At 41.9% G+C, this 26,629-nt stretch overlaps 1 protein-coding gene across 2 annotated transcripts; it reads right to left on the minus strand.

The window, feature by feature from the left end:
- Positions 1-251: 251 nt before the first annotated feature.
- atp2a1 (ATPase sarcoplasmic/endoplasmic reticulum Ca2+ transporting 1) lies at positions 252-25,608 on the minus strand. 2 transcript variants are annotated; one of them, XM_074655198.1, is made up of 26 exons: positions 25,475-25,608; positions 25,235-25,371; positions 23,450-23,467; positions 22,369-22,451; positions 18,892-18,996; positions 16,231-16,369; positions 14,637-14,717; positions 14,447-14,532; positions 12,956-13,111; positions 12,690-12,831; positions 9,696-9,862; positions 9,479-9,567; positions 9,289-9,391; positions 9,048-9,179; positions 7,955-8,080; positions 7,483-7,701; positions 7,248-7,359; positions 6,937-7,160; positions 6,627-6,847; positions 6,328-6,530; positions 5,824-5,909; positions 5,535-5,668; positions 3,913-4,030; positions 3,404-3,521; positions 2,204-2,248; positions 252-570 (listed from the first exon to the last, which is right to left on the minus strand). In XM_074655198.1, the coding sequence occupies exons 2-25, from the start codon at positions 25,350-25,352 to the stop codon at positions 2,244-2,246; spliced, it is 2,985 nt and encodes a 994-aa protein (XP_074511299.1). In that variant the 5' UTR covers positions 25,353-25,371; positions 25,475-25,608; the 3' UTR covers positions 252-570; positions 2,204-2,243. The 2 variants fall into 2 exon arrangements, with proteins under 2 accessions (XP_074511299.1, XP_074511298.1); XM_074655197.1 differs by lacking the exon at positions 2,204-2,248.
- Positions 25,609-26,629: the final 1,021 nt, after the last annotated feature.

Below are 26,629 nucleotides of genomic sequence, written 5' to 3' on the forward strand. Positions count from 1 at the left end.
GTTACTTAATTGTAATAATAGCTATAGCCATCTCACGTGTGCAACAACTGTCAGAAACCAAACTGCATTCATAAATGTGTTTGTTTATATGTTGATGCAACACAGCCTGTGGATGATTTTGGTTTTCAGTCACTATTGACCACATTATTATTCCTGTTGCATAACAGAACCTGATTAATGTCAGGAAATAGTGCTAAACATATATATTATCAGCATTATACACAAAAACAAACTGAAAAACAACACTGATATCCAAGTCTCACATTTTCTTTAATACATATCTTTATTCTTTAAGAATAGAATCAACGCAGAATAGTTTTAATAACTCTCACCTATATATTAACTTCAGTACATACACAGAAACAAATATTTTGCAGCTTTCTTTTGGTGTATTTTTCAGATGGCTTATGTGTTTTCTTTTGTATTCATGTCACTAGATGTTTTGATCACGTCAAGTGACTGTTGGCAGTGAGAGCGCTCAGCCCTTTCCTCTCCATCCTGTGTCTCAGCTTTCTCTCTCTCTGCCTCTGCTTCAGACGCTCTCTGACGCACTTTTCCTCTAGACTTTCCCTGCAGAGGAAAACACAAGCTTGTCAGTTGCGAGGTAAAGGCGGTGTGCTGAGGTTGATCAGTTAAATGCATTGAGTGAAGAGTCCATTGTTTTGCATCCAGCAAACTCAGCTTAGCACAAACAAACAGCTAGCCTGTCAAAAGTAACAAAATCCACCTTCCAGCACCTCTAAAACTCACTAATTAACAGGCAATATTTCATTTGTTTAGTTTCTACAAAGATGGGTTTTCAGTCAGATGCCTGAAATGATGGCTATGTTATAAATCGCACAGTTTTTCTTTTTACTTTTAGTACATACTGCAGCTGCCCTTACAAAGTATGCACTGTTGCATGCACTATGCATACAATTGGGACATACTACTTCTTTGTAATATTGCATCTTGAAATTTGAGGATTGGGGTTCAGAATATCCAGAAAAGCATGCTTGCTTGCATACTGCAAAATGCGACCGGATGTAGAAGGACATCCTGGTACTTTTGGCATACTGCATCCGACATACTATGTATTGGGACATACTAAATCTTTTTCTGGCATACTAAAATAGTATGGTAGTATGGGTATTGAAACGTACCGAAGGTCTGTGGTTAACACAAGCTGAAGAGATTTTTAACATTTTGTTCTTCGATATAAAATACATCAGTAAATATCCCACTCGGAAATTTTGAAGCTTTTATGTGTCTTAAAAAATGTGGTTGCTAACAAGCGGCTAAATGAGACGTCTAAGTATCATACATTTTTGTTCGCCACAGAGCTGATTTTCTGCAATAATCCAAAACCCAATGGAAAAATCCCATTATATATTTCTGGTTAGCCTACAAAAATACTTCTATACTTCTACTTCTAATACTTCTATATCCCTGCACCACTCATGTCTTGACTACAATAGTCTGATGCAACACCCGTAAGACAGCAAATTGTCTTTTTTACATTTTGTTTGCATCCAATACATACATTAACGTATCTATCCACCTGTTCTCAGCATGGATGTATTCTCTAACTAGCACATTTCCAAAAAAATCATATCTTTATATAGTATTTTTTTGTCCGTATTTGAGCCTATCACCAGTGTCACATCGTGGGGAAAAGACTGCACATTAGCTAAAATATAGTATGATATAAATAAAATAAAGATAAATAATCTAAATATAAATTCCGTGTTAAACTTAATAGAAAAGTTCCCCATCGTTTAACAGTGTCACATCAGATCATCAGAAAATAAACAAAATTTGTATATGAGCAAAGTCAAATATTAGATTATATTATTAGAAAGCTACTTTTTCACAATAACAAGAGCAACTGAGCATACACGGTTTTGAGAAATAATCCAAAATTAACTAAGCTACATTTTGACCTTATTAGCAAAATGCACAATATTAGTTTGATCGCATTAAATGCAGTCAAAGTGTGCTAATGTTACTATTTCTACTTTCATGTGATCTACAAGCTACTGTCAGCAAATGTCGATGATGCTGAGACCATTTATCAGATTTCTACAGGCAGCTCATGACAGATGCACGGGATCCAAAAGCATTAGTCCAGAGAGATTTGCAAGGCAGAGAAAAAGATCAACAAAACATACAATATGTGCACGATGCAGAGTTCTTAAACCTTTAGTGTGAGTCAGGGGAATACCTTGTGTTGTTACAGGGGTGTGGAGGAGGGGGGGATAGGTTTAGACTGGATTGTCAGAGAGGAAATGGTGACAAAGAGCATCCAAGGAGAGGAACGTTAGGTGAATGTCATCAGAGTAAACAGAGATTAGAGGAAAGAAGCTGGGAGATTGTGTGTCAGGAATAAGAAAAGAGGTTAAAATAACAAATACATTAAAATACATTTAATTGGGAGGTAAATTATGTCATAACATTCCATTAATGAATCATATATTCCTTACAAATCAATAAAAATTAGACATTCATAGTTCATAGTTGAAATGTTAAAGGAGGAGGATGAAGTCAGGTGTTCTTAAAATGTAAACACATATTTTAAAAGTAGGTCTGGGATCCTGTTTATCATTTATTCCAGTTTTACCCAAAATGTGTTGAGGCTGCATACCAGGGTTATTATAGTAAACTAAAACTGAAACTAAAATGAAAATAAGCTGTTAAAAATATTGTTAGTAAACTGAAACTTAATAAAAACTATATAATTTAAGTAAAAAACTAAACTGAGACGATATTGCCTTGTTAAAAAAATAATAATACATCAGTTTTAGTTTTTTATCTATAATTTATCACTACCGAAAAAAGGAGACCGTATGAATTTACATCAGCTCTCGTGAATATTGAACCAGAGAAACTGAACGGACTTGACCTTCAAGGAGACGGCGCTGTGCTGCAATTGGGTCACATCGGACACTAAAGTAGCGCAGACATTAAACATTAAACATTAAACATTATGGCCATTCCTACACAGTTCTCCAACCATGTATTTTGTAAGTATATACTGTATAGCTACATACTTCGTGACATTATAGCTGGCCCTAACAAAAAGTAAACCTTTCTGACAAACTAAATTAAATTATACTCTGAAAACTAACTAAAACTAAAATTAAATCAAAAAGTAAAAAACTACTACAATAAAATATAAACTAATTGGAAATTTCAAAACTATTTAAACCTTGCACATAATAATAATATGACCACCATAAGTCATATCCAAATCCCCTTCAAAATGTGTATACACGGTGCAGAGATTAGAAACCTCACCTGTAAACACATAATCACATCTGTTTTTTGTACAGTATGTGAATTTAATACAGTCTGTCTACTATAAACATCGTACAGATACCAAATAAAATAAACGTGTTGTAGAGAGGTCACGTGTTTAGCTTACCCTCCAGATATGTGCGAGCCACAAACTTAAGAACCTCGTCGATGAGGATGACTGGGAAGGAGAGCTTCAGCACCATCAGCCACTGCTCCACGTTCAAGTGAGTGAGCTTGAAGATCATCTGTGGACGAGAGCGACGCTGCGTTAAAGCTGCCAAACTACATGCACAACTTCCAGTAAGAAACAAGCTGCATATTATCTATGAATGCATATATATGTCTGTGAATAAAAAAAAAAGAAAAAGAAGAAGAATCAGTATAAATGTCTTGTATGTGATTGCTTCTTCACCTTCGCCCCACAAAGCTGAGCAGCTGGTTTCATTGTATGCCACCTTAAATGCCACCTCTGTTAGTAATCTGGGCAGCTGAGCGGTGTGTTTAAGCAATGACAACATGGAGGTTGGAGAGGCAGTGTGTGTGAGGGAGGAGTAGAGGGAGATGGATGTTTGTTTTGGAGAAGAAGAAGAAGAAGAAGAAGAAGAAGAGGGCTGTAGTGCAGGAGGCCAGACTCACGGGCAGGGGGTCGACGTAGATGATCATGAAGTGAAGGGACATGGAGAGGCTCATGGCGCCCACCAGCCAGCCGTTGCTCCAGGGGGGCATGCGCACCAGGGACTGGTTCTCAGACAAGCTGGGGGGGAGGGAGGAGGAGGAGGAGGAAGGTGGGGTTGGATGGGGGAGGCGGAGGGGTACGTTAATGCAGACTGAAAATGTGTGAGAGCATGTGAAAGAGTGTCTGTGTGTCGAGGATGTGAAGAATAAGCATGTGAACTCTGATGCATTGATACGGTGAATATTGAAGGAGGATGACCTCAACATATTGTGTTGCTGTCTTAATCATAGTTGCAATATCATACTCAATAGAGAAAAATGCCCCCCATGAGAGTAATGTTAATATATGTTGTATTATTGGATTACTATTACAGCTGTGTTAAGGTGGAAGAAGCATTTTACTGTCCGATGGGGAGCACATTTGAAGTAGTTTACTCAGTGGTGGAAGAAGTACTTAAAGGAACAGTGTGTAACATTTTGGCGGAATCTATGAGCAGAAATGGAATATAATATTCAAAGCTATGTTTTCACTAGTGTGTAATCACCTGAAACTAAGAATTGTGTTTTCGTTAGCTTAGAATGAGCCCTTCATATCTACATAGGGAACGGGTCCTCTTCACAGAGTCCGCCATGTTGCTCAAACCAAACACTGGCTCTAGAGAGAGCCTATCATGTTTTTACGTTACCTGAAGGCCAACGTAGTTCTCCGACGCGCTTGTGAAACTGTGGTAATGTGAGCTACAGAGTGTAAAACTGTGGTACCGCCAGCAGCCGTCTGACTTCCGTTGCTCCTAAAGTAGTGGTATTATGGTAAAGATGGCCTCTGAGCGAGGCAAACGTTTTTGCACTCGCCGGTTCACGTTACTTCAGTCTTGGAAAGGGAGGAGTGAGCGGAGGGGTACTCAGTTGGTTGCAATCTGCAACCACACCGCTAGATATCGCCAAATCCTACACACTGTCCCTTTAAGTAGAAGTACCAATTCAGCAATTTTAAAGTATTCCATTAGAAGTGAAAGTTTTGCATTTAAACCCACTACTTAAATAAAAGTTACAAGAGTAGTATGAGCTGATTTTACTGAAAGTATCAAAAGTAAAAGTACTCATTCTACAGAAAATTGGCGCTACTGAACTGAAGTGGAATACTTTAAATTTGTTCTTAGGTCCAGTACTTGAGTTAAAGGTGCAGCATGTAGGATTTGGCGACATCTCCGAGAACTACGGTGGCTGTCGCAAAAACGTGAAAGGCTCTCTCTAGAGCCAGTGTTTGGTTTGACCGTTCGGCGCAACTGTAGAAACATGGCGGACGGCTCCATGAAGAGGACCCACTCCCTATGTCGATATAAACGTCTCATTCTAAGCTAACGAAAACACAGCGATTCCTTTTTTCAGGTGATTATACACTAATGAAAACATATTTATTAATATTATATTCCATTTTTGCACAATAGATCCCCCTAAATGCTACACACTGTTCCTTTAATGTAGCTACTTACACCACTAGGCAGAATATTGTCTGTTGTTGTTCAATAACTGTGTCGAGGTAAGTGCTTAGCTGGAAGTCTGAGATCACAGTGTAGTCAGACCTGTTCAGAGCGTTGCACATCTCGATGGTGACCAACACGGACAGAGCCATGGTCATCGGGGGAGCGGCCTCAAACACCTCGCAGTGGATCCCATCAAAGTCCTCGTTGTCCTCGCTGCACTGCATGAAGTGAGACTGACAGAGAAGATAGAGAGACATAAAATCTTACTAAAGTCTGGCACGGCCTCTGAGAAGCTGAGATCCTTCTCAGGAGTCCATTGTATGATCAGGCACCACAGATGCATCATTTGTAGGACAAGTACACAAATAATAGAGTGTTAAATACTCACCAGCTGGTAGAAGGTAACCCCTGGGCCTTCATCACAGTACAGGAACCACCAGGCAGCAGCTGCGACTGTTGCAGCACCAACATAACCTGGAGGAGATGTTACCGTTTAATAAATAAAGACGTCTGGAGGCTTTCATCCACAGACAGAAACTATTTAAGTTTAAATCTAAAATATTGAACGAATATGTGGATGGTACTCATATAACGGCTGCCGGAGAGTTTTTGATGATTGTGTTTAAGAAATCAATGTTAATTTGGTTCATGATACCCAGAGGACAGATGTTTACCATAGCAACAACATCATTTAGATGAAAATTCTCACAAAGCTGTGAAAGTCTTCTTTTAAATGACCTTAAATGGCCATTTTAGACAAAATAAAGGAAATTGAAACAATACATTCACCAGGGGACGAGGGATTTATCTGCTGTGTCAGCAATAATCAAATCAAAATGCTTCATTGGATGAGACCGTAAGAGAGAGCGAGTGAGGACATGATGTGTTGTACCTCCGATGGCCATGTATCTGAAGAAGAGCCAGCCAGAGATGAGGGGCTCTTTGGGGGAGCGGGGTCTTTTGCCCATGATGTCCAGGTCAGGGGGGTTGAAGCCCAGTGCCGTGGCGGGCAGACCGTCAGTCACCAGGTTGACCCAGAGCAGCTGGACGGGGATCAGAGCCTCGGGCAGACCCAGGGCGGCGGTCAGGAAGATACTGAGTGTAGGAGAGAGGAGGTAGAGCAAAGGATTTTATTAGTTTTCTGGCCTCTCTTGTAATAGTTCTCATGCCTCACCTCCAGTGTGTACTCACCAGACGACCTCGCCTACGTTGGAGGAGATGAGGTAGCGGATGAACTGCTTCATGTTGTTGTAAATGGCTCTACCCTCCTCGACGGCGGACACGATGGAGGAGAAGTTGTCGTCAGCCAGGACCATCTCAGAGGCAGACTTGGCAACGGCAGTGCCAGAGCCCATGGCGATGCCAATCTCCGCCTTCTTCAAGGCGGGGGCATCGTTCACTCCGTCACCGGTCTTGACGAAGAGTAGAGGGAGATAAGTTATTGTATTTGTATCAAGAAACACAACAACGTAATATGTATACGCTCTTTTCTTCTCCTCACCATGGCCGTAATCTCATCAAAGCCTTGCAGGAACTCAACGATCTTGGACTTGTGGGACGGTTCCACTCTGGCGAAGCAGCAAGCCTTTCGAACGGCGATCTTCTGATCGTACAGAGCGAGGTCGTCAAACTCACGACCGGTGAAGGCTTTGTTAGTGACGTCCTCATCCTCGGTGAAGATGCCGATACGACGGCAGATGGCCACAGCTGTACCTTTGTTGTCACCTGGGAGGACAGAAAATGAAGGTTCTATCGTTTCTGTTGCTTGTTTTCTTATACGATGAGATTACTGAGTATGATACGCGTACTGACCAGTGATCATGATGACACGGATGCCAGCAGCCCGGCACAGCTCGATGGAGCCCATGACTTCCTTACGGGGAGGGTCGAGCATGCCCACGCAGCCCACGAAGGTCAAGTCAGTCTGGAGAAAAGAGGAAAGCAAAAGGGTTTAGTGTCCTTTGGAGCAAGAAAGTAAACTACTGCAACATTCCACTGTAAGTTTGTAAAATATCATATCTGTAATATCTTTCCTTTCTGCACCCACCTCATAGTCTGCGAACTTGGTGGAGTCCTCCAGGTTCATCTCCTCCTTCCTCATAGGTGTGTCGCAGGTGGCCAGCGCCAGACAGCGGAGGGTGTCACGCCCGGTGCCCCACTCCTTGATGACTGACAGGAGGTGGTCTTTGACCGGGCCAGTCAGAGGAACGCGGGAGGTGCCCACACGAACGTACGAGCAGCGGTCAATGACGCCTTCTGGAGCACCCTGTTGACGTACAACATCATTATCAACATATGGTATGTATAATCTATATGACTTGATTGACTTGAACTCCCATTTCTGTTTTATTATGATGTCATAATTTCTGTTTTGAGGCTTTTATAAGAAAATGTCTCCGTCCGATATCCCCATACTACGCCCTACATACTCAACAGGTGTACTACCGTTCAACATACTTTTGTGTGAATAATCAGTAGTATGTGTCTTGTGTGTAGTATGTCTTGTGTCACACGCTCACTTTGACAAACATCTTGTTTCCCACAGGGGCTTTGGCGGACTTGGCAGGAGAGCAGTAAACTGACATGGACTTCCTGTCTCTGGAGAACTCCAGGGTGAACTCCTTCTTCATCAGCTGCTTGATCACCTGTTGGAAAATTAAAGAAAAGAAGGTGAGCCGGAGGAAAAAGGATCAAAAATCAAGGTTGAGCCTAGCACATCTATTAAGCCACTGGGTATGTTTGTGATATTTTTTCCACTGATTGAACCTGCAATAACTGATTTGTTTACCACTAGGGGGCAGTGGATATTGACATATTATCACCTTCTAAGTTGATATAGCGAACTTGTGATAATTCTCTGGGCTTTAGCGACCGTAAAAGCTTAGGTAACTTTCATCAGGACATAAATGGACCTGTCCACTGTGTTACACTAAAATGTCTTTGTATACAGGATAACACCATAGATTGTATATAAGAAGTGGATGTAGTCAACGTGATGTCACCCATTGGTTTGTGGACTCCCGCTTCAAAGCCTTGAGTTTAGCATTTTGGCCGTCGACATTTTTTTTTTGCAACCAGAAGTGACACGAGAGGGTGGAGTTAAGTACAATCGAACGCTTAATGAAACATTTTTAGGCGACCAAAAAGGTTGTAATTAACTTTCATGATCTGAAAACACACTGTGAAAGGGTTAAAGTTGTAAGACGAAAACACGGACAACACTTAGACCGGAGAATGCCGTGTTAGCGACCTGTCAATCACAAAGTAGCCACGCCCTAAAGCATACCCTGCTTTATGGTCTATTTGACTCTAAATGGGAGCATAATTTACTAAATGAACATCATGCTGTATTGAAGAAGACTTGAAACTAGCGATTGAGACCATAAACTCATGTTTACAATGTTTACTGAGGTAATAAATGAGAAGTAGGCTCATTTTCTCATAGACTTCTATACAATCAGACTTCTTTTAGCAACCAGAGGAGTGGCCCCCTGCTGGTGATTAGAAAGAATGCAAGTTTAAGGCACTTCAGCATTGGCTTCACTTCTCAGACCCAGAGGTTGCCCACTGGATAACACGCTATATACTGTATGGAATCTTTTGTGGACTTACAGAACAGCAAGCGTTTGCCCTCTCCACCTTGGACAGGCCACGCACTTCGGTGTTGAACACGTTCATCTTCTCCACCAAACAGGACAGCGCTGTTTCAGTGGCCTCACCCACTTTCTCATAAATACCCTTGGACTGCATGGTGGAGAAATAAGAAAGGACAAACGTACATTTGACGTTGGCAGCGTGTCACATTTAAGCATCAATGTCATGCACACAAGATTCTCCTGAATGCTCTGCAGACCTCGTTGTAGTCCAGAGAAGAGTCGTTGCACAGAGCGCAGATGGTAGCCAGCTCAACCAGTCCGTCATACTGGCTGCACTTCATAAGCGAGCCATTCTTTGTACTAGTAGAAAAAGACAAATATATTTAGAATAAAAAATAAATATTTAGTCAAAAATGTGTTGTGCATTTTGACTCTTTTGACACTTACACTTCGCCCTCGGGGGTGTACTTTGAGCCTGAGATGTCAAACTGACCGAGGGAAACGTTGTCACCATCGACTCTATCAATGATGAACATCTGCAAGGAAAGATGACAAAATAAAATACATCTGCATTAAATATGCTCTCATTTTCAGTCACCTTTCTGCATTGAAAATTCATGTTAAGTATATTTGTGTGACCTCAAATCTGTGAGTGTGAACCTACCTTAGTTACACACATCTGGTTGGTGGTGAGGGTGCCGGTCTTGTCGGAGCAGATGACTGAGGTGCAGCCCAGGGTCTCCACAGAGGGCAGGCTTCTGACGATGGCGTTCTTCTTGGCCATGCGGCGTGTTCCCAGAGCCAGGCAGGTGGTGATGACGGCGGGCAGACCTGCGATGGACAAAGCACAGAGGTTGGGCAAGGAAATAAACTAACAGTCATTGCTGGAAGGTGGACAAAACATTAAGAGGAACTTCTCGAGCCAAAGAACTAGGGCTGTCCTCGACCAAAGAAAGGCCCAGACACACCAAGCCAACATCAAAGAACTAGCGGCGATGAAGGCCGACTGTTGCGTCGCCTCACGTCGCCTCACGTCGCCTCACGTCGCCTTTGTCTTGGCCGACAAGTTGCATTTGAACACACCGCAAAGACTAAAGTTGATGGCCAGTTAGCACGTACGTGAGAGGAAATAACTCTCTACACCAGCAGGTAGCGGTAGTCAGTATTCATTATTCAAAAAGGGAAACTGGAAGACCGAGGACGGAGGATATACAAGCTGTTGTTATGATACGTACATGAAACGAAGCTGCGTTTGCCGACCATTTTCACACCACTCTCACTCACCACTTAGCTTCATTCCAGATGGCCATGTGGTTGTGAAAATATCCGTCTGTTGGAATGATCAGATGAGATGAAGATGAAAGACTAGAAGAGCCTCCTGTGTGCGTCCTCTTGACTTTACTTGTTGGCTTGCTTTCCTTACTTCTGTATCTCTTCTTGGTCACTGATTCGCTGAAGCTGAACAGCCAGTCAGAGTGATTTCTCTCACTGATGAGCTCCACCAGTAACATGCTGAATCGGCCGAAAAACCTCCAACACGGGCCGGCTAGAGCCAACGGTGCGGGACACACCACAAAAACTAGGGCGACAGACGCTCACCGACGGCCCAAAACTGTCCAGCGGCCGACTGTCGGCTTCTTGTGTCAGGGCCTTAGTCGACAGACACTCTTACACAATCTGTAAAACCGAGTTTCTCAGCAGAGAATCACACAAAAGCACCACTTTAAATCCTGTGTTAACCCGAGATTTGCTCATAAGTTTCTTGGAAATAAGTCAAATCAGCATGAAAAAGCATAAAAAACGACTAATCGACTAAAGAAATCTTAGTCAAATAAAACCAAAACAACAGATTAGTCGACTAAGAGGGGGCAGCCCTACAAAGAACCAGGTGAAAATGATCTGACATGTCTGTTCAAACCCCTGCCACTGGGCAGGCTGACAACAGTGGTCGTCCCTAGACAGCCCTTCACACATCAGCTGGAGCACACCCAAACTAAGGTATTCCTGTGGGAGGGGGCTGCTGCCGCTGATTCTTGGCGAAAGAAACTCTGACAACGTTGTGGAGAAGGTCTGGAGAGAGTCCAGTTTAGTGACATTATCGTGGCATCTGTGTTTGCAGATGATGTTGTCCTTTTGGCATCATCAGACTGTGGTCTGTGTGATGACCATTGGTACAGTTTGCAGCTGACTGTGATGGTGTGACAGGGAGGAATGTGAGCACCTCCAGATCTCAGACTGTTTCTGTCCCACAATATTTAATCAGGCAGCGAAAAAGTTTCTGTTCCAAGTGTTGGAGTTTGACGGTTTTTAGGGTCCTGATCCCTGTGGGTAAACCAGTTAGAGCTGAGTAACTATTCCAACTGTCATCTATTGTTGGAGGTTGGTAGTGACCACAAGAATCAGTTCAAGGAAAAAAAGATTATTTGGCTTCCTGTCTGTGACAAACAGCTGTTTCTCCAAGTTAATAGGAGCCAGATAAGCTGCTTCAGCCACCTGCTGAAGTTCCTTTATGAGTTTATCAGAAAAGGCAGACTGGGTGGGCAGAGATCCCAGGCCAGACCAGGACACATGGAAGTACATCTCCCAGCTGTCCTGAGAGCACTGTGGAAGCTTTGGAAGGAAATCCAGAAGAGAAAAGATGTCTGGGCTGTTCTGCCTGCCTTCACCTGCCACCAAACCCCCCCCCAAAAAAGAGTGAAGGTGTCCAAGAATACTCCGCTGATTGTGCTACTACAACATTGTCGGAAAAAAAGATCAAAATCCATGCAGCAGAAACAAAGATATTGTCTTATTTATTCCATGTATTCTTCTTCCTTGTCAAGACCTGGTGCCTACATTACCCACAATGCAGTTCAGTCGGAGATTCGGGTGTGTTGTGCTAGTAGCGGCTAGTACTTCTTTCTAACTCCACACCTCCAGATTTTTTTTTCATTTTCAAACATGTAGTCTTCAGACCCAACCAACGCTGACTCAAGTGACATAACTTGAGGCAATTTAACCAGATTTTGCGCTGCTCCCTCTGGAGCCACAAAAGGCTTTAATGCAACTTTTTTAAAAATATTTTTACATACTGTATGCTTTTACATATGCAGTAGTAGGGGTGGGAATCACCAGAGGCCACATGATATGATATTATCTCGATACTTAAGTCACGATACGATCTTATTGCGATTATAATCTAACTAATAAGATACAGTTTTCATCTTGAGGTCAGAGGTCAAGGGACCCCTTTGAAAATGGCCATGCCAGTTTTTCCTCGCCAAAATTTAGCCTAACTTTGGAAAACTGAGCCTGCAAGACAGGGTAGCGGCCGGGCCCTCCGGCGGGCCGTCGAAGTGTTAAGAGGTTAATAGTTTATATAATGAAAGATCGATACTTGACGTCCGTGTATCGATACAATATTGCCACGCAAAATATTGTGATACTATTGCTGTATCAGTAGTACTCCCCAAGACCTGTAAGCAGACTAAGATAAGCAAAATTGATGGAGTTCCCCCTTAATAAGCTGCGTGGTACTGTATAATATTGTATCAATCATAAGCCAGTGGCCCTTATTTGATCTTTAATAGAGCGTCATATTAGATGGGCTACACAAGATGAATCTAAGACACGATAATCTTCTTGGACAACAAAGTGGAAGTTAATCCCAGGGGTTTACCTTCAGGGATGGCAGCCACAGCCAGAGCCACAGCAATCTTGAAATAGTAGACAGCACCGCGGATCCAGGAGCCTCCGTGGACGGGGTCATTGAAATGGCCAATGTTGATCATCCACACAGCCACACAGATGAGGGATATGACCTGGAGGACAGAGGGATGTGTGAGACATTGGTTGTAGCTTTGTTTTATATAAACAAATGTATAAATAGATAAAAGCCGTCACTGTGGTGACACAGTTTCAGATTCATCTATCTGCCTCTCACACCTTGGAGAGCTGCTCTCCAAACTCGTCCAGTTTCTGCTGCAGAGGGGTCCTCTCCTGCTCAGTGGCAGCCATCTGGTCACGAATCTTACCGATCTCAGTGGAGACACCGGTTGCAATAGCAATACCAGTGGCTTTTCCAGAAGCGATGTTGGTGCCCTGAACAGAAGCAAAGAAAACCATTAGAAAGTCAGCTGGTCAATCTGGACCAAAGAGACTGAAATATCTCCGCAACTATTGGATGGATTGCCATGACAGTTTTTTTTTTACACAAATTCGTGTTCCCCAGAGGATGAATCCTACTGGAGTTGGTGATCGCCTGACTTTTCATTTAGCGCCACTATGAGGTTGACATTTGTGTTTTGTAGTGAAATGTCTCCACAAATATTAGGTGAATCCATGAAATATGGTTCAGAAATTCACGTCCCCTCTAAGATGAATTGTAATAAATTTGGTAATCCTCTGTCTTTTCCTCCAGCACCATCATCAGGTCGAAAGTTTGATTTGAATCCAGAGTTATTTTCCTCGGCATAATGAACGTGCATCAGACCCACGGGACTGCACCATCCTGCACGCTCATATGACATATCGAGTTCTGCCAGCTTCCTGCTAGCTGTATAATGGATATATTGGCTGTAATTCATCACTTTCATATCTTCTAATCCACCCATGGGCTGTACGCTGTAAGCCTGTACCGTGGTGGATGTATTAACATCTCTGTTCCCAAACAACCGGCTATCGGCCAGTAGCTAGTAGTGCTAGTAGCATGACATAAACAGAATTTAAAGATGAACGAGCCATGGTCTGTGGTCTATTGTACATCGATTTTGTAGGTCCTTGATGTGAAAAAGATTGAGTTTGCTCTCTCTGTGTGCTGGATTTTTCTAACTTCCATTTATGTCCATCGCTCACTTTATTCTCCTCTTGGAAGCAGCCGGTCAGAAAAGTTTCTAAATAAATAAGTAAGTAAGTAAGTAAATAGTTATAATAGTAGTTTGTTTTACTTTTGTACGGCACTTTGTAAGCGGAAGTTTTACTGGCGTCATTATGGTAGTCGACTCGATTACAGTCCAAAATGGCGGAGGCGTAGCTCTGCTGCCGGGCGCTGGCGTTGCAATGGAATGTATAATTGACTTTCACTTCTTAGCAATATATGTTCTTTGGTATAACTGCTAAACATCAGCATTGTAGCATTGTCATTGTGAGAATGTTAGCATGTTGACCTTAGCTTTTAGCTTAAAGCATAGTGGTGTTTTGGCTACAGCCATGTTAGCCTCACAGAGCTGCTAGCTGGTTACTGTTCTCCATAATGCTCAAGTGGAGCATGTATGGGTGTACTTATATTGGGCAGGGGGGTCATCATTTAGAAAAAGTGAAAATTGCATTACGAAACAAACAATACGGCGGGAACTTTATTTAGCATGTAACATAAAGGTGGAAAGGGAAGGGTCAAGCGATGAGGAAAGAGAGCAGGACTCAGAGAAACTGACTCACAGAGAACAGCATGTTCTTCTTGTCCTGGTTGACGGCTCGGGGGTCTGGGACGGCGTCAGTGTGTTTGATCACACTGACAGACTCACCTATTAGGAGACACACATTTTGGGTGGAGGGTGGTTAGGTGAGGCAGCAGACATCAGAAAGACATCATGTCTGTCTGTCTGTCTGTCTGTCCCGTAACACCTACCAGTGAGAATGGACTGGTCCACGCGCAGGGTTGTAGATTTGATGGAGACGAGCCTGATGTCAGCTGGCACTTTGTCACCAACTAATGTCCACACAAACACACAAACAGTACAGAGAAATGCAAAAACAAAGTTCATCAGACTATTTTACTGTAAATGATTGTTTAGCAGCTTTTGTTGCAGGATTACAGTCCAAACAGCTTCATATCAGTCCGACTGCAGGGTGGAGGGAGGAGGGGGGGAAAGGGTTGATTGACTGGATAGCACTCTGGATGGATGGTGTTGTTGTTGAAAAGTGATACCACATTCAGAGACAGAGGGAGAGGGAGACCTTGGGGAGATCATGAAATGAAAAGAACAGGTGTACAGCAAACAGAGGGAGAGGGGAGAGACAGAGGAGCGAGTCCGGCCGTCGATATTAAGTGTATTTATACTCAAGCTTGTTTTTTTTTTCTTCCCGCAGCAAGTTCCTTGAGTTCCCCTCCACCCCCTTTTTTCTGTGACTGCCTTAAAAGGGCCCATGTTCATTCTCAAGGACATCAGAAGACATGTACTCACACACACACACACACACACACACACACACACACACACACACACACACACACACACACACACACACACACACATGTGACTCCTTTGGAGTATAGCGCATGAGCAGAGAAGCTTCATTCCTTCTTTAGGTGAAATCAGGAGTTTTTAGTACAAAAGTCATCTGTTTGAAATGTTTCCGTCTCAAGTTTGGAGTTGAACATTATTACTGTATTCTGGACTGAAACACTTGCTGTCCAAGATCCAAGGTCGAGAAGTCCTCAATAAGCCACGGAGATGAGCTTTGGCTTAATTATCAGTACGTGCTACATAGTTAAAGTGTGTTCTGAATACTATTACAGTATATTCTTAGTAGTTAATATCCACTATACAACTTTTGGATTTTCACATATAAGCCGAAGCAATCTTTTGTTTTTTTTCAGTGCTGAAGACTTTATCATTAATTTGTTTAAAGGCAGGGTGGGTGATCTTGAGAAACAAGGCAAAAGTGAGCATGGCTCACTGCTTGACCCCTACTAAAGTAGGGCCAAAGGTTTTTGCCCTTTTGGAACCAATGGAATTAGTCTATTGAGCACAATGTAGGTTGTTTTTAGCTCAACTTCTAACCCCCAAAAGGCACAACTGGAACACACTGTCAACCATCATACCAAATTTGAAGTTCCTAAGTCAAATAGTTTTTCGAGTTCTGCTGCAGACACGAAGGTGTGACACGCAAACGGACGGACAGACGGAAGGACACGCGGAGCGCTATATACCCCCGACACGTTGTCGCGGGGGTATAATTAGCAAGGGTACACTACATTTTAAAAAATTATCCATTCGAAAAATCCAACAAGTCCTATTCTGAGGGGTTAGTTTCAGGAAGTTGGTCTTGACCATTAACCCTGTGTGACTACAGAACACTGAACACTGAACTTACAGGATTTCCCGTGACCCTGAAGATCACTGCTGCTGCTGCCAAATTACGTTGGTTCTTATGGACTTTGAGTCCACGCAGCAGGTAAAGCTGTGAAAAGAAAAGCCCTCCAGTATTGGGAATCTTACCGGAAACCTCCACCACATCACCAGGAACAATCTGCCTGGCCTTGATCCTCTGCACGCTCTTCCTGTCCGACCGGTAAACTTTCCCCATCTCAGGCTCGTACTCCTTCAGAGCCTCAATGGCACTCTCTGCATTGCGCTCCTGAAACAAAACATAAATATACGGTCATTTCATGCCAAACTCCGCCGGTTTGTCAATCCTTCTTGTACAGTGTCAAACTCCATACACTAGTATTGTGCCCCTATAAGTAAATATGAAATATAAGTTAAGGAGTCACACACCTGAAAAACTCTGTATTTGATTGTACAAGTCAAATGTATTTACTCTATCTGCCTCTCATGGTGGTTCCAAATAATATAACCCCATGCAATATACCTGTAACACCTTTCCAGCAATGCATTTGTGTCAAGACTATCCACGGTGTTGACTTAACTGTTAAAAATGAGTCGAGTTGGTAATGTGTGAGGTCGTTTTTGTCATATTGTTGCATTTGATTGTATTGGATTTTAGGTTTTCCTGTCATTTTGTCGGCTCTCTTTAAGGTCATATTAAAAAGTGATAGCATCTGCTACAGTCTGCATAACATTTGAAGGAAAATACTGTAAACAAATTTCTTGGTTTTGCGTGCAGACAGACAGAGAGAGCGAGAGAAAGAGAGAGAGAGATATCATTGAGGCTTTTATTTGACTACTTTATCTATTAAAAGCCCTTGAAAACTTGGTTTTAAATTATTTCTTGGTCCTTAATATTTCTCTTTAACATTAAATATTAATGCCTTAAGAGGCAACAATCAACATTAAAGTTAGGGGGAAAAGAAAATGACTCAAATCGATTTAATAAAATAGTTAGCGATACATTTCAGAGGTGACTAATCACTAAGGGACTAATCAACATCATTCATTTTTGCAGCTCCAAACATGAGGAAACAACTCAACAAATAAATGTATGATTAGATTTTGAATCTTGATTAGATCAAATGTTGCTAAATCCGGATTGGTGCATGGAAATATGTGACATCACCTTTTCCCCACTGAGCCCAGCCTATTGGACACCAGCGAGAAAAGCAATTAAATACAGAAACCTCCCAAGTGAAATAACCACGAGCAGAACATGTTATGTTTAGATCGGACCCCATTGGTCATTGTAAGAAGCTGACTGAGACTTTCAGGGCCTTTCATGAACAGAGTAACTCCAAACCACACATTGACTTGAATACATCTTGATCCCAGTTGGATGTTTGCCAATTCAACATGTTTAAAAATGTTTAAAACCACAACCATATATTATTGTCTATTATGCCAGGTGTGGCTAGCCATCCAATCGGCTCATAAACATGTCAAAACAATTAACAATTCAAGTAGTATAGAAACGAAATAGAAATAAATTCAATCTGTATATACAGCTCAAAGAACAGGAGTACAGTAATACATCAAGAGATATTCATCACTTGTGATGCTAAATTATAGTTAAACTAGAATCACCGCCTCGCTGTTGTATGCCAACCAGTCAAGTTGCAGTTTACATCCATGTCTGTCCAAAATGTCGTCACTTCATCATTTTATCCTGTTAGACATTTGTGTAAAATTGTCAGAATCAGCCAATGAATTCTTGAGTTATGTCAAAAACAGTTGGTTGGTGAGGTCACAGTGACCTTTGACCACCAAAATCTGATCAGTTCATCCTCGAGTCCAAGTGGACGTTTGTGCCAAATTTGAAGAAATTTGCTCAAGGCCTTCAAGAGATATCACGAGAATGGGACGGACGTAAGGTCACAATGACCTTTTGATATTTGACACACCAAAATCTAATCAGTTCATCTTTGAGTGCCAAATTTGAAGAAATTCCCTCCAGTTGTTCCTGAGATATCGTGTTCGCAAGAATGGGGGACAGATTCCCGAAAAAGTAATGCCTGGAGGCGTAAAAAGTTGTAATTGTTTGACATTTAACAACTCTTGAGTCACGACCACCACGTGTGTTTGCAGTGTGAGGTGTCTGTCTGCTGAACAACAGGTTGACATTCGATTCAGTCTGTGGTTTCTTCCAAGGCTGCCCTCCACCGCCTCAAAGTGTAAAGCCCAATTTATGCCAACCGCCCTCCCTCTCTCCGCTCTCCCCCGTACCCGCCATGTGTGAATCCTTGTGCATAGTTTCCAAATGACTGCCGCAGGATTCATGTGAACCCCCCCCCCCCACCATGCACACACACAAACACACTCCCTAAGGCCTGTTGGTAACCCGATCGTCCCTCTGTATTTTTACTGTGGATTGTAACAAAGCAGACGTCAGTTTGAGCCTTCAAGGGTCCCTGTCCGCCATCTCCCCCCTCCTCCCTTCCACTCGCCCCCCCTTTGGCTTAACCTTTGGCCTTTTCACCTTCGGCTGACGTCATGCCTCTCATTCTGGACGCCCTCAGACTCGGAGCTCTCGTGTGCTCGCTGTAAAGGACACGGGCTGCGACCTGAACAGGCCGTCCGTCATGTGTGATTTATTGTGTGTGACTGTTGCTAAGTATAAGAGTCTATTTAGGTGTGTGTAAAAGACGTTTGAGCGTTCAGGGGCAGGTATGTGTCCTTGTGATTGTTCCTCTGCATGTGTGTGTGTGTGTGTGTGTGTGTGTGTGTGTGTGTGTGTGTGTGTGTGTGTGTGTGTGTGTGTTCGCTGACCTGCCACACTCCAACGATAGCATTTGCAATGAGGATGAGGAGGATGACTAAGGGCTCGACAAAGGCAGTGACAGTCTCCTCACCTTCCTCGAACAAAGCTAGCACCTGAGAGATGGAGAGAGAAAGTACAAAATGTATTTTACTTTATGACTTAACAGCGTTTCCGTGATGTGTGATGACAGAGAGACACTTCTCGTCTCAGACTTTATCCCTTAAATTCAAATTTTTACCTTTGTTACTCCTCCAACCAACAATTCATGATCAGTTAAGCTGTCAAATATTTCTTTATGATCAATCAATTACAGAAAATAGTGACAAAATTCCCATCACATGTTCTCAGAGTTTAAGATGATGTCTTTAAATAGCTTGTTGTGTTCAACCAACGGTCCAAAATCCAAAAATATGAAATTTACAATCATACAAAAGCAGCAAAACTTCACATTTGAGATGCACATGGCAGCAAATGTTTAGCATTTTTACTTAGTAAGTGACTGAAATGATGAATCAATTATCAACATTTTTGGTGGTTAAACTTCTGTTGCTCTATTGGCAATGTCACTTTATAAAAGGTCATTAAAGAATAACTTTTTACACACACTGGGACCACATCAAATATACACCTACATGTCCCAACACTTCTTCAAGCTAAATGATGAAGTGTTGAAATCATAAATAGGTGTTATCAGTGGCTATAAGCACCATAGATGTGGGTAAATAGGGGCCTACTACAGCCATTATTCGGTTTTATCATCTATTCACATGGAAGATCACTGAAAAAAGGTATGAACGAACATGACAGCGACCTCTAGCGACTTGAGTAATTATGACAGGAGCAGAAGCAGAAGTCAGGCGCTGTAGTATAGACAGCATGAAACTCCATATAAGGTGGAGATCGGGGAAGATGGATGAAACATAAAACACTTTTTCGCTGAACTTCACTACAGTAAGTGTTTAGAGAGTGTAAGAACGTATTGCTTTTAACTTTCGCTTTCACTTTTACAACGTAGTAAGCCCCTTCTGACCCACATCTATGGTGCTTATGGTGACCGATAACGCCTATTTAATGGCCTGATAACAGTTTAATCGGGTGCTCAGACAGAGGGTGAATATAGGTATATTCAGATAATAAATTATGTGAACATTAAAGCATGTAAACATGTTCTAGTAGAAATCCAGAATAAAAGTATAAACCTGAAAATGAGCATGATATGTCCCCTTTAAATGACGGGTCAACTAGTGGATCTGTTAGGGTTGAGGAGGTTAAGCAGTATAACGATACAAACTCTTTCATTATGAGTTAAAGTAATACATTCTTACTGTTCCTGATACTCTGCTTGGTTGGACGAGTGTCTTTACTGTTTACTGTTAAGATTCTTGTGCACCTGTTGCTCAGGGTGACAGTATTATCTTTTACCTCTGGTCAGCATTCAACATAATAAAGTCACAGCGGGTAGCTATTTATGACAGTTATTAACCATCACTGGATCAAATGTCTCTCTTGTGTCATCCTATGTGTCTTCCCTCTACATGTGACTCTTTTCCAACCCTATAGCCTAACACGTGTTGCGCACCCTGGTGAGCCGGAGTGGGAGTCTGTTTCGGAAAGCCTGCGTGTTGACATTGACACAGATTAGCTGCAGGCCAGCGGAGCACAGAGCTAACCCCATCCTTCTCTCATAGCACTCAACTTATTGCTCCTCCTCCTCATCATACAGTAATCTGCTGTGTTTTTTTTATTCGCCTGCTTTTCATCTCTCATCTTTTCTCACCCTTTTCCCAAAAATAGCCTCTACTGCTCACGCTCTCTCCTGTCTGTCTTCACCCTGCCTCTCTTCAAAAGACACAATCGATCTCCGGGCTGAGCGTCAGAGGCTGTCAGCACGCTGCGGCAGCGGCACGACATTCCTGTGTGTATGAATAGGATGACTGTGTACTTGCAGCATTTAGTGTTCTCTCTTTTAGAAACCGTATACGACTCTGTAACTATTGCTCTCGTCTGTCATTGTAACAAACAATGCCATTGTGCAACCCAATCCTAGAATCTCTCCCCCCCTCCCTCACCTCCTCTCTGCCTCTCACTCTCTCCTGCTGCTGCGAGCCATCCCTCGTTCCTTCCATCCCTGACCTTTGTCTAAGGATACAGTTTCTCATCCTGGCTTGAGACTTTCTTAAAATAAAGCTCCTGATATGCATTTGCGCACACACACACACTCTCTCTTTCTCTTTATCTTCCTCTCTCTGTTTCACACACTCTCACACACACACACACACACACACACACACACACACAGCCGTCAGTCCTTCTAAGGCCATAGTGACAGCTGTGCGGGGAGGCCAGAGGGCAGAGATGGAGGATTAAGACAATGTGTCCAGCATACTCTCTTCCACAAAAGTGTTTTGGAGAGGGGAGGAGGGAGAGAGAGGGATTCCTTGTGTAAATGAGAGTGAGGACATGGGGCCAAATGTAATTTAATAACTCAGCGATGTACACGCTGGCCCAAGTGTGTGAGCGTGTGTGTAATCACAAAGCAAACAGGCGAGGGGTCAGAGAAGATGCAGCACTTCTCACATCACCTTCGGGTTCTTTATTCGGCCTGAATGTGCACTTTTGTAATCGCCAATCTTTTTCCCTTTTATTCCGTCTACTTTCAGTTCTGTTCGTGAGGGGCTCCGTCATCATCAAGCCACGTTTAGATGCAAGGCCTCGACTTTGAGCAGCTAATATGTGACTTTGTCGCCTCTCAAGCAGCTCTGGCAGGATCGGTATAGTCCCCTAATTTCAGACTAAGCCAATCATTAACTTTAATATAACCTCAACCTGAACCATTTGATTGGGGGAACTTGTTATGGACGGGTGGGAGCAAGGTCATGAGAGTGCTTTAATGATTGATACCACCTTCTGATTGGTCAGCTTCAACGTGCTAATGCAGAGATTTGATGGGTGTAAATTGTGCTGAAATATCAAATGGTAAAAAAATTTGGGGGTTCTCAGGCTTCAATTTCATACCAATAATCTTCTATATAATAATATAATCTAATACATATATCACATTTTGTGGCAGGTTGGAAAATTAGGCAACAGTTTAAGGGGGAAATACTGAGATACAGTATAGAAATAACATAATTCTATGAAAGAAACAACTGTTACAAACTGATCAGCAACATGTCTGAACTTTAACTTGAGAGGTTTAAGAAAATATACTCTATTTTTTCTTTTTGCCAAACACTTATACTATACTCATACTCTTACTCATACTTATACTCATACTCATGAAAGACATTTGTTCCATCTATCGTTTGGACTCAGTTACTGGGACTCTTTAGGCACCAAATGTAAGTAAAATAATCTAATGTGTAGCACTTTTATCCAAATTGGAACAAACATATCTTTTCAGGCTCCCTGCATGTACGTACTGTATACCATCATGTAAACACAAATGCACTGTATCATGTAAAAGGAAACGTGAGCAAACTCACAAAAGAGATGCAGGCGGCCAGCAGTAAGATTCTGACCAACAGGTCCTCAAACTGTTCCATCACCAACTCCCAGATTGTCTTTCCTGTTAAAAAACACGTTAACATTAAGTCACATACAGTATTCAAGTGTGTGGTCAGTATTGTATGTCCTTGCTGTATATGTTATATATTTGTATGAATGTTATGGAATGTCAATATAATCTCAATAACTTAGCTTTTGCATGCAAGACAGTTCCACCAACAAGGGTTAAGTAGGAGCAGCATTGACTGTGATGGATAAATATTTGGTGATATGATATATTTGATTTGAAATGATGATTCATTTTGTTTCAGCAACCTCATATAAAGACATTTTTGGTAACACTTTCTATTAAAATCTGCTTATAGCACAGTATAATGCTTTATAACAATAATCTTAACACATTATAAAGCATTTTATAATGACTTATTAGGTCAAGTATCATAATACTTTAGAATTTTTGCAAGGATCATAGAGCATTATAATTCCCATACTTGTTATACATTATAATCTTTTTATAATGCATTATAATTACTGTTATAATCCATTATAATTGCTGTTATAATGCATTATAATCTGATTATAAATTACTGGAAGTGATCATTGTTTGCTTTAAGTAAAGTGAAAATTGAGCTTTGTGTTGTTATTGCATAGATTTAATCATATTTTTTCCTTAAAGCAAACAGTGATCACTTAGAGTAACTTATAATCACATTATAATGCATTATAACAGCAATTATAATGGATTATAAACTGATTCTAATAGTTTGGGTTTAAAATCACAACAATATGCAACACCTCCCAAGCCAAACTAAACTGAATGGCCTTGGATCGACATATTATTAGTAGTTTAGGTCACACTAATAACTATCTCTGAGCCAGCGGAACACTGGTGGATCAATGACAGGTGTTAGTTAGATGAACGACTGTGTGACTTGTCAACACAGGAAGTGAGAGGAACAGGTGCGTCCGGGTGGCACAAAGTTAAAAGATGCACTCTGACGTGTCATTCAAACATGAATAATTGAAAAGCAGGTGTTTGAAGCTTTGAAGTGGACTCACCCTCCTCCGCTGGCAGCTCTGTGGGCGAAGAGAGACAAAACAATATTAATGAGACACCATTCTATAGACATAGCTGCACGCCATATATACTGCATTGTTTTTTAATGTTTGAGGCGGGAAATGTCGCTGAGGACAAAACCGTTTTGACATATTTAGGAATGATGACAGAAACTATAATCTATTCCACCCCCGACATTTATAATAAACTATTGATAGGGCTAATATAAATGATTAATTAATGCTAAGTAGCAGCTGGTTTGTTCAGGCCTCTTTGTCCCTCCGACAGTTTATGACACAATTAGAGTGACTTTACTAATTGACCTTCACAGTGACCTTAATTACTCTGTTATTCTAGTTTGCCGTTACTCTGTCAACCTCCATTTGTCAGCTGAGATCCTCCACAACAAATACAGTCACTGCAACCTGCTGAGTATGATTTAATGCAACAATAAGACGGTAAAAGTAGTCTCGTCTAGTCTTGTTTTTGTTATAAATAGGCCTTTTCAACTGCAGACATGATAACACAGGTGTAATTAATAACATTAACGATGTTCCATTTACTTCAGGTGTCTAATGGTGCCTTCAAATGGGGTCGTGTTCACCGTGTTGACGAGAAGAGTCCATATGAACTCTTGTGGTATTCACGACCTTGTGAGTGGAAAGTTTCTGAAAGCTCTGAGTTCACGAGTTGTGACATGTTTGTTGACGTTGTCAGAAATGGCGGAGGCCTTGGAAGTTATTTTTTCGGCACATAATAAGTTAATATATTGTTGTTGTATATTGTTTTTCTTCGCAATATTATAATATGTCTGAGGAAAATGTTGATATTCGCAACGGCCTCATCTTTTTCCTCTGACACTATGCCTTTGCATTTCTTGCATTATGTTACACACTTTCTAGCTTGCTAAATTGTTAGCCTCTGTGGCTTCTAGACGCCGACAATAACGTTAATATTGTTGTTGCTTAGCAGCGGTGTTCTCACGACTTAACCATTTGAATGCCAAAAATATTGTGTACACGACTTCCCGTGTTGTAAACATGAGCTCACAAGTTTCATTTGAAGGCACCACAAGTTCCAGAGACACTTAAATGCAACAGAGAGGTCGTTAATGATATTAATTAACTGTGTGTCTCCTGCTATGACGAGTTTAAATGTCCTATAGGATGCAGGTGTTTTCTCAAATGCCAGGATGGAGACTAATTTTGCACAGTTTAACGAAAAACATCTCAACTCAAGGTCAATTTATGCACCCTTTCAAGGGCGTTCGGCTGCATTTCACGGCCTTCCTCAGCGGATAGACTCCATCCCACTGAGGGAGGCTACTGTATGAGACGCAGTTGGAAAAAAGTGGTTAAGTTGACCTTGAGTTAAATGAGCTGTCACGCTCTAATGCACTAATAGATAAAGAATCTTCAATCAAAACTAAAGCCAGTAGCGATTGTCAGAAACCTGAAACTCTGATGCACCTGCTGCACAAACATCAACCCCCCCTTTGTTTCCCCGTAATCACACCATCATCAAAAACACACAGCACCAGTTCATCTATCAGTCATCCCACTACGTCTCCTCCTTCTCTTTCTTCTCCCCTTCAGTGTTTGTGCCATTTTATCTTCCTAGACCTTTCAGGTACACTGTGTTCTTCCACTCTCTCTTCCGAGCTAAATCCAATGATACATGTGTGTTCCTCCATCCATCACTTCACTCATTACTACTCTTTCATCACACCCTCCAATGCTCCATCCAACTGTTTCCTCCAGACATCCATCTCTCTCTCTCTCCCTCACCGTTGTAGCCATACTTCTCCAAGTTCTTCTTGAACTGCTCAGGCGAGAGGCCGGTTTCTTCATTGACGCCAAAGTAGGACATAACGTCCGGCGACTCTTTCATGTGCGAGTTCTCCATCCTCGCTGAAACGGAGCGGCTTCGGGAACAAAAGGGGATAGAAAACACAGAAACATTCACATCAAGTCTGAGCGGCCTGACACTGAAAGTTAAAAGTAGTGAAGCTCAAAATGTTCACCCACCACTTTCCTGAAGTGTGGGATTGGGATTAAAAGCTGGCAACCCCCCTGCGTTCACACTTGCTCTCTCTCTACCCTCTCTCTCTCTCTCTCGCTCGCTCTGGGCTGGTGCTCTCCTCTCGGAGCCCTGGACTGACAGAAAGTGCAACCCGGCAAACTGTCCTGAAAAGTTTTATACAGATGAAAAAGTGGCCTCATTGGTGCTTGCTCACCATGAACTCGCCCCTCATTGGCTGAGAACGTCACAAATAGGTGGGCAGGGATGGCCCTGTGGTAAAGAATAGGCAGGGGGGAGGTGGGAGAGGGCAACAACTGCAGAGGGGTCTACCGCCCGGCAAGCTGGAAATAAGATGTGCATTAGAGAACATGCATGGTCAGGGGCAACACAGCGGCTTTCTGAATGAGAGGTAGGGGACACTGATGAGACAGGATACTATTTGGTGTAGGTGTGTGCACATGTTTGTGGACACGTGGACCGTCGACTCAACAAGTGAATAAAAGAAATGTTAAGAAATGAAAGGTTTTGAAAGGGCACTATCACTTTTGCTGAAGCAAACTTAATTAAACTAGTCTTATTTATGTGTTGACGCAATATTCCTCAATGCATTTATATTTTTCTAAAAAAACTTAGAAAGTGCATTTACTCAAGTAAGTTTGAGGTACTTCACTTGAGTGTTTGTGTTACTGTAGTTACTAGTTGCTTTACAAATGAAGAATTTATATAAAAAAAACAACATATGATAAACTTATAGTATAAAATGCATTGTTTTTTTTCCCTCTTTCCTTTCCCGTTAATCATCTCATGACCCCTCAGATTTATATTGAAACCCTTTGGAGGGGCCTGACCCCCAGGTTAGAAACCACTGGACTAAACTATTTGACACTCCACCAGTAAAACACTACTTAAATGTTAAGCTACATTAGTATTAACAATCTAATAATGTCATATATAATCATTTGAATAAGGGGGCATTTGTATGCAGAAACAACACTTTCACTTTGGATACTTAAAGTCATTGTTTCTGATAATCATTCTGTACTTGTACTTAAGGCTTTTGAATGCAGGACTTTTACTTACTAACTGAGTGTTTTTACATTGTTGATTTGGTACTTTTACTTAAGTTAAAGACCTGAATACTTCTTCTTAGCCATTGGAGG

This window comes from Sebastes fasciatus, chromosome 13, assembly GCF_043250625.1.
Source record: "Sebastes fasciatus isolate fSebFas1 chromosome 13, fSebFas1.pri, whole genome shotgun sequence".
Taxonomy (NCBI): Eukaryota; Metazoa; Chordata; class Actinopteri; order Perciformes; family Sebastidae; genus Sebastes; species Sebastes fasciatus.